The following is a 16,562-nucleotide window of genomic DNA, read 5'->3' as shown; positions in this document are numbered from 1 at the left end:
TCAATGCCATTAGAGTGGCCAAAGCCCTGGTGGAATGAACCAGCAGGCCTTTCGGTGGTTGCTGCTTTGTTAACACATAGTAGATTTGACACAAGGGACTATCCATCTTGACAATGTCCTTTTCTGCAACACCTTCCCTTTCTTTACACCAGAGAATCCCACAAAGTAAGATTGTAGGAAGCTGGGTTTCTGTTGCAGTAACCCCCCCACCCCACACTTTTTTCCAGACTACTGATGCACTTTGACTTTATGTGCCCTGGGTCCCTGCCAATCAGGTTCCCAGGGCCTGTGATCTTTCAAAACTGTACCTTGTACACCCAATTGGCACCTCTCAGATCCAGGACCCTTTCATGTTGGAGACAGGCTGTCCTCCAGAAGTGGTAGCTGGATTGGAGAGCAAATAATCTAGGGGCTCTGGGTACCATACTTTCCTAACCAAGTCTGGGGCTATTAAGAGGACTTTAGTCTGGTCTGTCTGGACCTTCCTCATAAGTACAGGCAGGAGAGGCAGGGGCAGAAAAGTGTACAGGAGCCGCCGGTCCGAATGTAGTTGGAATGAGTCTTCCAATGACTTTTCTGGAGGAAACAGTAGTTTTGACGCTTCAGGATGGAGAGGACACTTGTGATCCACTTGTCCACATCCGCTAAGCTTATCTGTTCTGGCATTCAGAGATCCTACTGGATGGTTGGCTGTGAGAAAGATGTTCTACTGGCCCAGTCACCTCTAGAGGTGTAGGGCCTCGTCACAGGAGAGGCAACTCTGTCCTGAGGTCAGGTTGTCCATGAAGACCTGCACCAGCCTCACCTTGATTGTCAGCAAGGAGGATTTCAGGACCAGACGGAAAACCTAAAGCTTCAGAATACTGATAGCGCTGGCTCTCCCCCAGAGACCATAAGACTAATTTCCACTTCCTCCATGCCCAGTCAACCCAGCAGTGATGCTGGGAATCTGGGTGGGGAAAGGAAAGGGGCCTGCCACTGGTCAGTTTCGCATTGGTCTGCTACCACAGAAGATCCTGACCGGTCTCCTCTGAGATCTGGTTCGAGAGAGTGGCAGCCCTGATGCTGGGCACACTGAAACTTGTAATTCCAGTGCATACCCCTCATATGCAACCTAGAATTCAGAGCAAGGAGGATGCATGTAGCAGAGTCAAAGAAGCTTCAGAGACACTAACCGAGGCCTAGGATTAAGCCCACAACATCTGGATCATATCCTTAATGTTTTGGAATTAATGTCCTGGACCTGCTGGAGTGGTGGAAATGCCTTGAATGCCACTGTGTCTAGAGCAGTCCCAATGAAAGGAATCCTCTGCTTTGGTCCCAGGTGGGACTTTGGCTCATTGACGAAAAGCCATAAAACTGCCAGGAGTTTGGCTGTCATCCAGACGTAGTCTACGATGAACTGTGGCTAGCCGAACTCGAGCACCCAATTCTCAAGGTACAGGAACAAATCTCCTTATCAATCAGGCCTGTGTGAAGCATGGCAAATTTAAAGTGTTCCGACTCCACCGTGATCCGAAAACATCTGTGGGGCTGCACGATGGGTATATGAAAATATGCATCCTACAAGTCCAAGGACACAATCCAGGCTCCTGAAACCAGAGCAGAACGAGTCCATGGTGAGCATATTGAACTCTTTTCTGCACAACAGTCAGTGCTCAGAGGCCCAGTATATGCCAGAGGCCTCCGTCCTCAGTACGAGGTAGTGCAAATGACACCCATCACTTCTGCCACTTGAGGCCACCTTTGGCCAACAGAAGGTGGATTTGTTACAACAAATTGCAGAATGGTTTACTGACAGCCACTCGTGTGAAAACAGACATGGAGGAAATGAAAGGCAAGGCTTAGCCCATTTGAAAGATTTGCAAGACCACCATGTCTGACATGATTGATTTCCAACCGGGGAGGAAATATATCCTGCCTCCTCCTGTCTGAGTATAGGCCTGTGTGTCTGACTCCACACTAGCATCCATTAGGGGCATCCTACATGCAGCAGCAGCTCTCATCTATGGACTGAAGAAGTAGGATCAGGCGTAGTTTCTTTTCTGTAACTCCATTTCTGTAGTAGGGGTATCTCTGTTATAGTCATAATCTAGTGAATAGTCCCGCCCATGTGCGGGGACCCCGGAGCAATAAAAATAATCTCTTAAGGTGTCAAGCCATGCAGACTGCATCTACACCTAAGAGAGAATTTCAAAGACAGATAATGCAGCCTATATCCACAGGCTACACTGTCCAGTACTTCAACTAGAAAAATTCCACCAACATCCACAAACAGCACTGCCTGCCCAGCTTTTTCCACAGAGAGAAAACCTGCCTCTACCAGCAAAAGCCTCTGGAATGATAGAGAGGAAGGAATGGACAGACAAGCCCCATAGGCTGCCATTATGTGGCTCAGAACAGGATACTGTGCCTTTAAGAAAACTTTCCAGAACTTTTCCAGTATCCCAGAATGCACAGCAGGTCCCTTTTACTTTCAGTTCTTTTTGAAGGCGTAGCACGCCAGACCTGTAGCATTCCTCACATTAATAGTTCTCTCTCCACCGGGGAGGAGGGTGGGTGCTTATGACTATAACAGAGATACCCCTACTACAGAACTGGAGTTACAGAAAAGAAACTACTCCTTCTGTAGTAGGGGATCTCTGTGTATAGTCATAATCTAGTGAATAGAATGGCAAGCCCATCCCCACACCAAAACGGCGGTGGAGAGGATTACAAAATCATACCACTATTGTGCGAACAAATTTCGCAGCGAAGCCTGCCCAACCTGAGCATCTGCCCTGGCATCCGTGTCCAGGCAGTAATGCGATGCAAAGGTATGGACCGACTTCCAAGTGGCCGCCTTGCAGATTTCTGCAATCGGAACATTATGCAGCAAAGCAGTTGTGGCAGCTTTGCCCCTGGTGGAATGAGCCTTAGGTTTACCTCCTAAGGTCTTATTAGCCTTGTGATAACACAATTGTATGCAGGACACAATCCACCGAGAGATGGATTGTTTGGAGGTAGCAAGACCGGTCCTGACTGATCCATAATTGATAAACAACTGGTCTGACCTACGAATATCTTTGGTCTTATCAAGATAAAACTTCAACACCCTCCTAACATCCAGGGAATGTAGAGACCTTTCCGCTGGGGAAGAGGGATTCTGAAAAAACGTAGGTAACGTTATGGTCTGGTTAACATGAAAATCAGAAATAACCTTAGGAAGAAATTTAGGGTGAGTACGCATAACAACCTTTGCAGCATGAAATACAGTATAAGGTTCATGGCAACACAACGCCTGAAGTTCACTCACCCTGCGGGCCGATGTAATGGCCACTAGGAATGCCGCCTTCCAGGATAAGTGCTGCAACGAAGCCTTGTGAATAGGTTCAAAAGGCTCCTTCATCAATCTGGACAGCACCACATTCAATTCCCAGGAAGGCGAGGGAAGTCTGACAGGAGGGAACACCTTAGAGCCTTCCAGAAAATCCTTGAACACAGGGATCTGAAAGAAGGAAGTCTGTGAAGGGCATTTCCTGTAAGCAGTCAAAGCAGCGAGATGCACCTTAATGGAGTGGAAATTAAGGCCAGACTGCGCCAAATGTAAAAGGTATGGAAGGATGACATCTTCCGTACATGTCGTAGGATCAAAGTTCTTGGACTTGCACCAGATGCAGAATCTCTTCCGCTTATAAGCGTAGGAAGTCCTAGTGGAAGGACGTTTAGCCTCCTTCAGTATGCCCATACAATCTTCTGGTAGATTCAAATGGCCATATTGCACTATCTCAGGAGCCATGCCGCCAAACTCAAAGACGAGAGGTTGGGATGCACCATCCGCCCCCCGAACTTCGTGAGAAGGTCTGGCCTGCACGGCAGCCGCATGTGAGGAAGGAGAGACCGGTGAAGCAGGTCCGTGAACCACCACTGCCTGGGCCATTCCGGAGCAATCAGGATCATCCGCGCCCCGGACTGGGACAACTTGATGAGCACCGCCGGAATCAGGGGAATGGGTGGAAAAGCGTACAGAAAGCTGTTCGACCAGTCGATCCATAGCGCATTCCCCAGCGTCCCCCGCTGGTAGTACCTGGATGCGAAGTCTCGGCATTTGCTGTTTTCGGCGGTGGCGAACAGATCTACATCTGGAGTTCCCCACCTTGCGAAGACTTCTTCTAGTACTTCGTCGTTTATGACCCACTCGTGGTTTTCCTGAAGCAGTCGGCTCAGTGCGTCCGCCTGAACATTCTGCACCCCCGGCAGATGCGTGGCTGTAATCGTCAGTCCCCTGGCCAGAAGCCAGCGCCAGATCGTCTGCGCCTCCTGCGACAGGGTGCGCGATCTTGACCCCCCCCTGCTTGTTGAGGTAATACATCGTGGTTGTATTGTCCGTCTGTATCAGCAGCGAGTCGGTCCGGAAGGACGGAAGGAAGGCCTTCAATGCCAGATGAACTGCTCTGAGTTCCAGAAAATTGATGTGGTACGTGGATTCTAACGGGGACCATTTTCTTTGTATCTGTAAGTCTTCGGAATGCGCTCCCCAACCTTGAAGGGACGCATCCGTCACGATACTTGTCTCGGGAATGTCCCTGTGGAAAGGGACTCCCCTGAGGAGATTGCCCGCCGAACACCACCATTTCAGAGACTGCAGAGCATGATGAGACAGCCGTATCTTGTCGTCCCAAGAACCTGTCCTCTGGTCCCACTGATCCTCCAAGCACTCCTGCAGGGGTCTCATGTGCAGCCGTGCGTGAGGAAGATACAGGAGGCCATCGATCCCAGCAGTGAAGACACCTTCCTCACTGTCGTCGATGGAGCGGACATAAGAGCCTGCGCCTTCCGAAGGAGTGATAACTGTCTCTCCTCCGAAGGAAACACGCTTGCCGACAGCGTATTGATGGAGGCCCCCAAGTACTGTATGCACTGGACCGGAGTCGGGACAGACTTGGACATGTTGACATGCAATCCCAGCTTGTTCAAGAGGAAGCACGTCTTCTTGAAGTGTGCTTGTGCTTCCGAGAAAGAGCTTGCCTTGATCAGCCAATCGTCCAGATAAGGGTAGACAAACACCTTGTTCCTCCGCAGGTGTGCCGCCCCCACTGCCATGCACTTCGAGAAGGTCCTGGGCGCAGACTTTAGCCCGAATAGCAGTACTGTGTATTGATAGATTGGCGCCGACTTGGAACCGCAGGAACTTCCTGTGTTTCCGTGCAATGGGCACATGGAAGTATGCGTCCTGTAGGTCTATGGCACAGAGCCAGTCTCCCCGTTGCAGCTGAGGATAAATGTGATGCAACGATAACATGCAAAACTTTTCTCTGCGAATCCACTAGTTTGCTTGCCGCAGGTCCAGAATGGGCCTGAACTCGTTCTTGTCCTTCTTGCGAACCAGGAAGAACCGAGAGTACAGACCTCTTCCCCTTTGAGACAGAGGTACGTCTTCCACCGCCTTTTTCCTCATCAGGATGTCTGCCTCCGCCTGGAGCTCTCGCAGTTGATACCGTGAGCTTACCGGCGGAATCGCTGGAGGCGGGCTGATGAACCGAACTGTATCCATTGCAAACAATATTCAGCACCCACTTGTCCTGAGTAATTTTTCTCCACTCTGCCGGAAAAAATTGAATGCTTCCCCCCACTGGAGTGGGTAACGGTTGCGAGGGAAGTAGACGCTCAGGGCCGAGACCCGGCCGGGCCCTTGGCAGTAGTCGCGGACTGCTGGGCCCCCCCTACCCTTCTGGCGTTTCTGGAAGGGTTTCCTGAACTGCTGCTGCTGGTGTTGCTGCAGTCCCGAGGCCTGCCCACGCACTCTGCCCGCAGCCCCGAACCGTCTCTGGAACGGGCGCTTCTTCTTTTCTGGCTTTTCCAACCCGACAGCCGTGACGTCGTTGGTGTACGCCGTGACAGTACCCATGCGCCGCCAACAGGGACACATCAGCTGCCGCACTGATAACCTGGTTTGATACCAGCATCCCCTCGCGCAGGGTCTCCAAAAAGTCCTCCCTCTTGTCGCGAGGCAGCAGCTCCGCGTACTGCTGGAGCGACTCCCACAGGGCATGGCCCCAGCAGAGCCCCGGCACTTGCCGCCTTCATGGTGGTAGAGGCCGTCCCACAGACCTTCCTGCCCGCCGAATCCAGCCAACGGCTCTCCTTGTCGGGCGGAACTGTGGATGAAGGGGTGGTCGCATGTTGTTTCCTCGCCGCCGTCACAATGACCGAATCCGGCTTCGGTTCCATCCGCAAAAAGGCCGGGTCCGAGTCAGGCGCCCGATATTTCTTCAGGAGCCGGGAAGGGGCGGATTTCGCCACCGCCGGAGTGAGGAACAACTCCATAGCGGGCGCCACCAGACTGGGAACCAGAGGCAGCAGGGGGCGAGACAAATGCTTTTTGTGTAGCGTCTCGAAAATCACGGACGTCGTAGGTGTCGGCACCGTCAACGTGATTCCCAACTTGGCTGCACCCCTCAGCAGTACTTCCTGAAAGGAGACTAGATCGTCAACCGGAGACACCCTCGTCCCCGGCGAGTCCGACAGCGTCGGCGAGAAGTCCCTGGCAGATGATAGAGTGCGTGATCGGGATCTGCGCCTCCTATGGCGTCGTCCCGATGTGGACGACGACGTCCTCCCCCAGCTCCGCGATCTTCTTCGTCTCCGTCCGGAGCGAGAGCACGACCTCTTCGGCTTCGGTCTGTCTGCCTCGCCGGTCCTGGCGCCTCGGCCTAGGCGTTCCCTGCGGCGGCGGCGGATACCGGGGCAGCGAGACCGATCGTGGCGGAATCGCGGGGGGTCCAGAGGGCCTGCGAGGAGTATACGGCGGAGGCGGAGGAGGGGGAGGAGGAGGTGGCGGCGGAGGAGGAGGTGGCGGCGGCGGAGGAGGAGGAGTATACACCTCCGAGTACACCCATCCCGGTGACTCCGTTCTCCGTTTGCGTGACCCCGAGGGGCTCCTGGTGTCCGGGCGCTCCCTGCGCCTTAGACGCCGATGAACCTCTCCTCGACGTCGATCTCCTCGACGGCGATCTCCTCGACGGCGACCTTCGCCTCGACGGCGATCTCCGCCTCGACGGCGACCTTCGCCTCGACGGCGACGTCGGATAACTCTTCGACGGCGACCGTCTCCTCTTCGCCGACGGTGACAGTCGACGTCCTCTCGACGGCGACCGCCGACGGCGGGCCTGATCTCGACGTCGAAGACTCGACGTTGCAGTTGACGGCGTCGATGAAGACGACTATGAATCCGTCGACGGCGGCCTGTTCAGCTCCCTCGACGTCGAGCGTCGACATCGCTTCCCCCCAGAGTCCTGGGGAGAAGGAGAACAGACCGTAGTCATCCCTCTCGACGTCATCGACGTCGGCGGAGAATGGGGACGCTTGCTGGTCTTCCTGCCCCTGGGGAGCTCCCCAGAGGCCTCAGCATGGGCAGAATCAGCCCCTCCTGACCCACCTTGTGCCTTCAGTCTTCTGTCCTCCAGGACTTGGAGCCTGATCTTCAATCTTTCCCTCAGGGTCCTGGCAGAAAAGGAGTGGCAGATCTCACACTCCTCTGGCACATGGGTCTGGGGAAGGCAGCCGATGCACACCTTGTGTGGGTCTGATTTAGCCTTCTTCCTATCGCAATCTGGACACTTGTCGAACAAGCCAGGCATGTTGACAGCACCAGAAGGAAGGACACAATACTTAAACACAGGATGACAAAAAATCACCAAATAAACCCTTGAAAAGGGAGAGCTCAATGCTCCAGGGTCCTGCAAGCAGGAGCCGGAAAAAAGAACTGAAAGTAAAAGGGACCTGCTGTGCATTCTGGGATACTGGAAAAGTTCTGGAAAGTTTTCTTAAAGGCACAGTATCCTGTTCTGAGCCACATAATGGCAGCCTATGGGGCTTGTCTGTCCATTCCTTCCTCTCTATCATTCCAGAGGCTTTTGCTGGTAGAGGCAGGTTTTCTCTCTGTGGAAAAAGCTGGGCAGGCAGTGCTGTTTGTGGATGTTGGTGGAATTTTTCTAGTTGAAGTACTGGACAGTGTAGCCTGTGGATATAGGCTGCATTATCTGTCTTTGAAATTCTCTCTTAGGTGTAGATGCAGGTCTGCATGGCTTGACACCTTAAGAGATTATTTTTATTGCTCCGGGGTCCCCGCACATGGGCGGGACTATTCACTAGATTATGACTATACACAGAGATCCCCTACTACAGAACTTAATTTCCATCTTTACGGAAATCCATTGGGTCCCCTTGCCAGCCCGCACCATCTCCAAAGCCATCATAACCAGTACCCCCGTTTAGCTTGCTGAGAAGTTCACCCTTCTGCTGGTTCTCAGCACACCCATGGCCAGGACACCATCAGACTGCAGACTAAGTGTAATAAAGTACAAGTAAGACAGTCGTTTTCCATCTATGACCCCATGATCTGGGACATCATCCCAGTATCCATCAGGACTGCCCCACACTTTTCAAATGTAGGAAATAGTTGAAGACTCAAAAAAATACATCATAATGCATTAATCATCCACAACTTAGCTCCCTCTCCCTTTGTCAACTTTATGCTGGTCATCGACCATGTACTTTGCTCTGCTCCCTTCCGGCTAGGTTTGCAGTTTATGAATACAATATACATAAATACATACATAGAAGCTGGGAGGGCTAGGGTGGTCTGTAAGGTAGGCCCCTGGAATAATCCCTAAACCTCTTGCACTTTGGTGGACCTGCTTGGCAGGAGACATGGTTTACAGGGATTGTGCTGTGGCTTGGTGGTCTTTAAATCTTTTGAATACCACATCAGCCTTCTCTCCAAACAATACAGATCGATGAACAGGCATGTTCAAATATACTTGGATATCTCCTGTAAACCCGGTTGATCTCATCCAGCCACGTCTTCTAAGCACTAGACTGGTACCAGTAGCTCTGCCAACAGAGTCTTCATTGTCCAGTCTAGCATATAAGATATTCTTTGCTGCATACTGCTCATCATGACAGCAAGGCTCTGAAGTCTTCCAGGACAGCCAGCAAGTTCTTATTGGCAATGGCCCCACCTCCCCAGAAAGCACACTGTTCTAGGCATAAACTGGCCCAAGGGAACATGCTCTTTTCTAAGACAAAAACATGTTTAGACTTTCTTTCTTGGAGGATTGGTCTGAAAGACATTAGAAGTGACTTTACTTCTTGACTCCTCTACCACCAGGCTTTCAGGGATGACTTAACCAGAGGCAGGGCATGTCACCTGGCACAGTGTAAACCAGGAAGACAAAGGTTTGTCCAGGAGAGTCTCGCTGAACAACAATAGTGGTTCAGAAGTGGTAGGACATGATTAAGGATCTCAGTTAACAAGTCTACTTTTGTTTCAACAGTAACAAACTAAACCTAGCACTTCTGCTGTTCTTCACACAGATACTTCCATTGGTTGCCAGGTTCTGAGTCCAGTGCAGTCTCTGGATATGTATCTAGCCAACTGGAATTTTTTAATCCAGGTATAGTCAGTTATGGGTATAAAAGGGTGGAAGTAGGTTGCCTGCCTAGTCAACAGTATTGTGGGGAACATCTGGAATTCCCTGACCCGTATCAGTTTAAGTCCTCTCCGCCAAATGTAGTGGTGTAGATACAAAACCCAAGTATTAGTCTGGTTGCACTTTTGTAACCTCATAGTGAGACATTGACCTGAAGCAGGCATAAGATGGCTCAGGTTTGGAGACCAGTGTTCGAGTCACATCCGGGGCCGCAGAAGTCTGGGTAAGCACATGAATTAAATGGACTGGTGTAGACCCAGGGGCATGACTAGAAAGGATTCAGGAATAGATCCTACATGGTTTGTTAGCATGAGGGTGAGCCTGCTTGGAGAAGGCCAACTAGAGCCTCTTGTAATCCATGGTGCCCCGAAGGCACACCACAGGGATCAGAAGCATCTATTAGAAGAAGCTGCAGCACGCCCTTTACATCAGGGCTGACAACAGCCTAGAGAATTGGGGTGCACCGGGTCATTGCAGGACGGGTCCAAGTCAAAAGGTGCTTATAATCCCTTATGCCTTTTCCATCTGAATTTAAGTAGCCAGATGGGGGCAGTGCTTAATTTGTAAAAACACAAGTGTCTGGACCAGTCTCAGAAGGCCACTGCAGCTTGCACCACCCATTGTCCCTGGCAGTACTGCAAATATCTGTGCCAGCACATTCCTAGACATGTGACATTTCAAACTATTCCAGGCCACCCAAAGCTATTAGTGTAACAAGTATTTATTTATTAATCTATATTTAATTATAAAAACAGTTATTGTGCTCATCATTAAATTATGCAATGGACGGTCATTAATGCTGGTATTGAGAATCAAGCACCGGTGACAAGCACCGGAACCACCACCTCAAATTAAGCACTGGGATGGGGGTTTGTTCCTGCTGATTTTGCTTTGCTTATAGAACATTGTTGACTTACCGGAAGACTGTGTGGGAACAGGACTTCATATAGAACTGGCTACTTGAACGTTATTGCGAGTGGCCCTGCAACTTGGAACAGGACTGCTGTGTCAACAGCAACCTCTTATGCTCAGCAAAAGCAGAGCAGTGAGTCACCTCCTGTACAGCCTAGGTGCAGGAAGACATTTATAGCACAGCTTTTGGTTGTGACAAGTCCAAGCACCAAAGACACAAATTGTATGGGTCCGTGACCAACATCTTCTGCCTGAATTCACGCATGTATTAAATTCTATTTTTGTGGGAGACTTTCCTGGCACACATTCTGAAATAAACTTCGAAATGGTCAGAAGACCAACAAAGTAGGAAGTGGAGCATCAAGGGGGCAGAATGAAAGGAGCAGATGTCAGTGCAAGGGGTAGCGCTTATAGGAGTAGTCTCTTCTCGGTCACTTCCAGGGTGGTGTGTAGTTATCACGGAGCCATCTATCTGGGTAAGGTATCTGCACTTCAGGTATTCATCAGAAAAAGAAAAACAAGCATTTACAATGCAACGGTCTCGGCATTGTTAAAGTTAGAGCTATTGGCATTGCTCATGACATTATTTTTGTTTATGTTTTTGTTTTCAAAACATTTAACCCCTTCGGTGCTCATGACGGAATGGTTCCGTCATGACCCACGGTTGAGCTGTGCTCATGACGGAACCATTCCGTCATGACCACGCCCGCGCAAGATTCCGCCAGCACAGCGGCGGAATCTGCGCAGCATCGAAGGGGTTAAAGAAACGGCATTGTTATTTACAATGTCAATAGCTTAATCACTCAAATGCGAGACCTATTGCATTTGCACCCACACAGAGCCACCCACCCACCCACAGAGCCACCCACCCCCACACACACACAGAGCCACCCACCCACAGAGCCACCCACACACACACAGAGCCACCCACCCCCACACACAGAGCCACCCACCCACAGAGCCACCCACACACACAGAGCCACTCACCCCCACACACACACACACACACACACACAGAGAGCCGCACACTGACGCAGAGGCCGACAGACGGCTCATGTGGTCAAACTGAGAAACCTTTCAGAGTATATTAGTTTCTGGTCTAGCAGCTGGGCTCTTCCAACAAAGAATTTTTCGAGCAAGTGCCAGACAAACAACCCAGCCTGCTTAGAACCCGTGATCGGGGCGCCGCCATGTTTGAAGAGAACACCTCCACACAACACGCTCGCGGCCAAGCTGAACAAAGCCTATGGGCCTCACACTGAGGTATTCACATCAAGTTATCGCACTTCCAGTCACAAAAACAAAGCAGTTAAACCTCGCTCTTGTGTATGGTATAGGATTACACATAGATGCTCTGCACATCTCTCTCAAAAGTGAATAAAATAAAATGCGAAATTATTATTTTTTATAGTAAGGAATGGGTGTTTAAAACAGGAAATTAAAATAATGGGTGGTACTGAAAGGTGCTGGAATCCCAGAAAATGAATTTCCTGTAACAGGAAGAGGAGCAGCGCGGACAGTGTGTGGGTGGCATGTGATTACATGGCGCTTCAATCGTTTACAGCACACAAACTCTACATGTGCTCCTCGGAGGCGCTCTTTTTTTTTGTCGTGGAAGAGGCTGCTGATGCCGAGTGACCACGAGCATTCACCCAGCCTTTATGCCTTCGGGCCGTGCCCAGCCCTCTGGCTGCATGCTTGTTACACTGTGCAGAAGAGGCCGGGTGGCACTCTGCAGAGTCCAAGCTTTTGCAGCAACTCTGTTCAGCTAAATAATCAGGTCTAATGATAACAAAGCAGGTGGGTAGATAGGTCTATGAGAGAGATGTGCTGTTAAACAAAAAAGTCATTTGATGCTGTACAAGAGAAGTGCTGTCTTCGCTCTGACCATGACACTCGTTTGACATTTTCCATTTGCAGCAGTGACTGAACTGCCTCTTTTAATTTAGCAATTGGCTTTCTGTGTCGAAGGGCTGTATTTACTGCCACAGCTGATTGTAAGAAGCTCTACATTTCACAGTTTGCAGATCGCGCGGCGTAGGTACTTTTCTCCTTGAGCGGCGGTGCCGCCTCTTCATTTCACTCAGTTTTGATTTTATACAAAATGACGGAGTTGTGCAGTTATCGGCTTCTGCTGTCCAGCTTCAGGTGTGGCACTGCCCCGCCACAGGGATGAGACAAAAAGGGCCAGCGTAGACTGGTCTAGTCAAAAAAAGTTCTAAAGCGCTCTATCGCCTGGAACAGTTCTTGGCGCTAGAAAGAGATGGGCTGGTAGGCAGAGGCAGGAAGGTGAAAATGAAGGTAATCGGCTGACGAGGAAAGACAGGATGGGGTTAGAGGGTTAATCAGGCTTATACTTGGTCACACAGATTAATCCAAAACTCAAAAAGTCTTAATTGAGCTTTGTTGATCTAGAGTCCACGCATCAACCGTCAGGCGGCCAACAGAAAGAAACAGCAACTGCCGACATTAGAACCCGGAACGTGGAACTCTGGTTATAATGGAGAAACAGTAAGGACTACACTAACATTCAAACACACAAGCGGGCTCGACACCTGACCCTGCGTTACTTAGGGATTATGTAGTGAGTGGGGAGAAAACGCCGCCGCCTTTCTCCGAGGTCAAGCAGAAATGCCTCGGAGAAACGCAGCGGCGTTTTCGGGGTCGTGTTTTTCTTTCTCTCCTCTTGTCATTGGCTGGAATGTTTACATTCCAGAGGAGAGAAAGAATCGCAAAAAACACGCCCCCGAATCCGAAAAAGACGGGGCTTGTTTGGAGAGACAATGCTCTTCTCCAATGGCTGACCAGTATTTCAGAGGCCAGCCAATGGGGAAGAGGTAAAAAAAAGGGGCGGGTTAAAGTCCCACTCCGAAACATTAAATCTCGGAGCGAGACTGCGCAAGCGCAGCCCTCGAGCCGAGACCTAAAAACCAGCGACCAACATTTTGACACGATTAGGAGAATCTTGAGACAACACAAAAACATTTCAAAGTCATTGGCTTGACTAAAACGTGTATGAATGAGTAAAGTAACTCAGACAGTTCAAACAGAAGATGAGAGAATTAACTTTTAAAGTTTAAGTTGCTACAACGATTTTTCATTCACAGGCTGGCACATCTACTCAAACAAAGAGAAGAGATTTATAAAGGGAAATTCTGAAATAAAGATTGCAATGAGCTACACAATCCCTTCCAAATCCTGTGCCCATTATGAGCCGAAAAAACCAAAAATGGACAATTAAAATATGCTGTGCCAACAATTCAAGCACAGCTCCGTCTACTGTGCATGCCTCGTTTGTCAAAAATCCCAGACCCCAAAAAGTACCACTCTTGCTTTGCTTTACCTGCTTGATTCACCACTGGTATCTCTGCGTACCACACCAACCCCCTAACATTTCTCTTTTGTCATTTTAATTTTTTTTTTAAAAAGAAGAAAAAAAAAAGAAAAATGTATCTCCATAACAAATTTCAGATTCTCAATGAACCAGCTTTTCTGACCCACACCCTCCTCTAGAATTTCTGTCTGCTCACCTGACATTCCGTCATCTTCCACACGGAAGGACCTTCTCATACGCCTCGGAGCTGGGGGTATCGGAGCTGGGCGCATCCAAGCTTGGCGCATCCAAGCTGGGCGCCTCCAAGCTGGGCGCCTCCGAGAATGGTACACCGGAGCTGGGGGCATCGGAGCTGGGTATACCGGTTTTGAAAAGTAATCAAGAGCATCACGGAGGATCTCCACCAAGTGGTCTGCAATATGTGCCACCGTCTCTGGATTTGATGCTGCATCATCTGAAAGATATATCAGAATTTGCTCTAATAAAAATATAAAAAGATTTGGAAAATTCTAGCTGTGTGAAAGGATGTTACAGAGGTTCAGTAACAACATTGCTTCTAAGGCTGATGGCACCATGTGGTCACCAAGATTCTTTTGACAGGGCATTGCACTCATCAACACAGTAGTCATTTAAGAACCTATTGATGTTTTTAAGTTTGCTAAAACCCCTAAAGCATACACCAAATGGGTTTGGCTCCCACAAAACCACTGGGCAGTTCTTCACTCCGCCTCTCACGCCAGCAAAATTATACCCATCTGTAGCAGTTTGGTGCCAGACAGACCAGCTGGTCCACCTACACCAGGAAAGATCACATGGACCGTAACACACCTTTTTTCAATTCTTCCAGGTTCATCATACCATCGTTGACCGGTGCCACTCTTATTCATTGGAAGGAACTGGGAGTTTAAGGAGCTGCGATCACACAAATTTGCTGGCAACAAAGATTGGAAAGGGCACTTGCTGCTGAAAAGTTTGACCATGTACGACCATCCATGGAGTTTCTTGGTATCCAATATAAATCATGTTGTAGCTGTATTCACCAGTATCCACTATTCTGAGTGGCCATCTTCTGTTGTATGTACTTGTACAGAGAGTAATACATGGTTTGGATTTGCGATGTTCTTCCATTTTCTTAGGATTGTATTCTGTGGGATGTTACCTGCTCTTGTACTTTGAAACAGTAGCCGCTCTTCTGCTGGATGGCAAGTGTATGGGTATGTGACCTCCTGTTTGATGGATACAGAATGGAATTACAGCATCGGTTGTATACTTGAAATTCTTCCTTCAAGGTCTTCCAGTTGCTTGGCTAAGGCATGCCGCTCCACGTTGCTTTTCAGAAATGGAAGGGACATCGAGCTCCGTGATATGGAGCACAGCCAAGGACCATTTCTTTCTTTTAGAACTAAAGAGCTTGCTTTCCTTGCTGGGCATTATCCTTTTTTTTCTTATTATTTCGCTGGGTTTTATAACCCCTCCCATCCCCCCCCCCGGTATAGGGATGTATCCCACATCAGGCTTGAGAATCATGGGTGGAGGGAAGTAGCATAATTTTCTCACAGCACTTTCTGCTCTGGGCACTTATACCTTACAACTTTAGTTTGTGGCATCATCGTTAGCTTCCATTGGATAGGATGGCACTATTTTGCTTTTATAGACATTTAGGATTTTCGAATGAAATAGATTATCGAAATATCGCAGTGGTAAAACACTGCGAGAACATCCTTTTACTGATTATCACTCTTTTGTAACCTTTTAGTGCACCATTGGCCTGAAACAGGACAATGACGTTTAGGATTGGAGACCAACATTAGAGTTGCATGCGGGGCCAGCGCAGGTTGAGTCAGCATAGGCATCAGTATCAACCCTGGTCTGTCCAAAGACTTCATCTGGACATCCTATGTGTGACTGCTCAAAATATGAATCTAGGAGGTTAATGCTTGGTGTGAAGTCGGCTGTCTCACTGGACTAAGTCTGCACCTTACAATAACGTTTAGCACAGTAGAGACAGCTTCCAGAATGAAGACAAACACTCTAGAAGAGGACCAAAGTATCCAGCTCAAGTTTAAGAAGTGTCAAAGGTACATAAGGCAAGTGTTAAAGCTCTGTACCTCCTGTGCACAAATAAGTTTTATATACATGTTAAGGACAACCCCTTAACACCTTTCTACGTCTGTCTCGAAATCTAGGCTATATGGTTGAGACACTACAATCCTATTAGGAAATTAAACCAATCTGCAAGAGTTGTAGAAGTTTATTCTAAGAGTGTGTTCTTTTTATGCTCTTTTCATGTCCGAGAGATAATGTTGTCCTCATAAGGATGGACATCTAAACAGTGAAAATGGAAAGTGTTGCAAGCTGGATTGTTTATAGGGCACCTTGCCTTTACACATTTTGGAATACATTTCTACTTCCATCCACAACTAGCATGGAATGAACTGGTGGTGTGGACCCAGGGGCTGGAGTGAAGTGTGACTCCGTGTCAGAAAGGGCTTTGTAACATGTCCCACAGGATATGTTGGCACTGAGACGTCCACTGGCAGATGTCCAATTAGAGCACCTTCAGGCCCGAAAGCACACCAGAGGGACAAGGAAGAGTCTGAAGGAGCTGCAGCATTGCCTCCTACAATGTGGCTTTTTGCGGCAGCATAAAGATCGGCCAAGGGAATAAGGACGCGTCAGGTCAGTCGCAGGATCAGCTCCAAGTCCGAAGGGGCTTGTGACATCCTTGTGCCTTACTCTGATTTCGAGTAGTGGGATGGGACCAGGTTCCGCCTATCTTTCTTGTGCTTACTGCCAGTCATCGACTTACAGGAAGATAATGAGAGGCAACAGGATTTTACATG

The 16,562-nt window shown here is 49.2% G+C and overlaps 1 protein-coding gene across 5 annotated transcripts in view; it reads right to left on the bottom strand.

Moving 5' to 3' along the window:
* Nucleotides 1-16,562, bottom strand: part of LOC146854291 (uncharacterized) — a 194,616-nt gene that overhangs the window by 80,513 nt on the left and 97,541 nt on the right. For 4 of the 5 annotated variants that reach the window (XM_085652075.1, XM_085652077.1, XM_085652076.1 and 1 more), the window contains one exon: nt 13,916-14,173. The exons of the other annotated variant lie outside the window; for it this stretch is intronic. In XM_085652075.1, coding sequence (XP_085508201.1) covers nt 13,916-14,173 — 258 coding nt within the window. The remainder of the gene's footprint in view (nt 1-13,915; nt 14,174-16,562) is intronic. 5 annotated transcript variants of the gene reach the window in all.

This window comes from Triturus cristatus, chromosome 4_1 (assembly GCF_964204655.1).
Source record: "Triturus cristatus chromosome 4_1, aTriCri1.1, whole genome shotgun sequence".
NCBI lineage: Eukaryota > Metazoa > Chordata > Amphibia > Caudata > Salamandridae > Triturus > Triturus cristatus.
The sequence above is the reverse complement of the archived record's forward strand: the minus strand, read 5'-3'. Positions and strand labels throughout refer to the sequence as shown.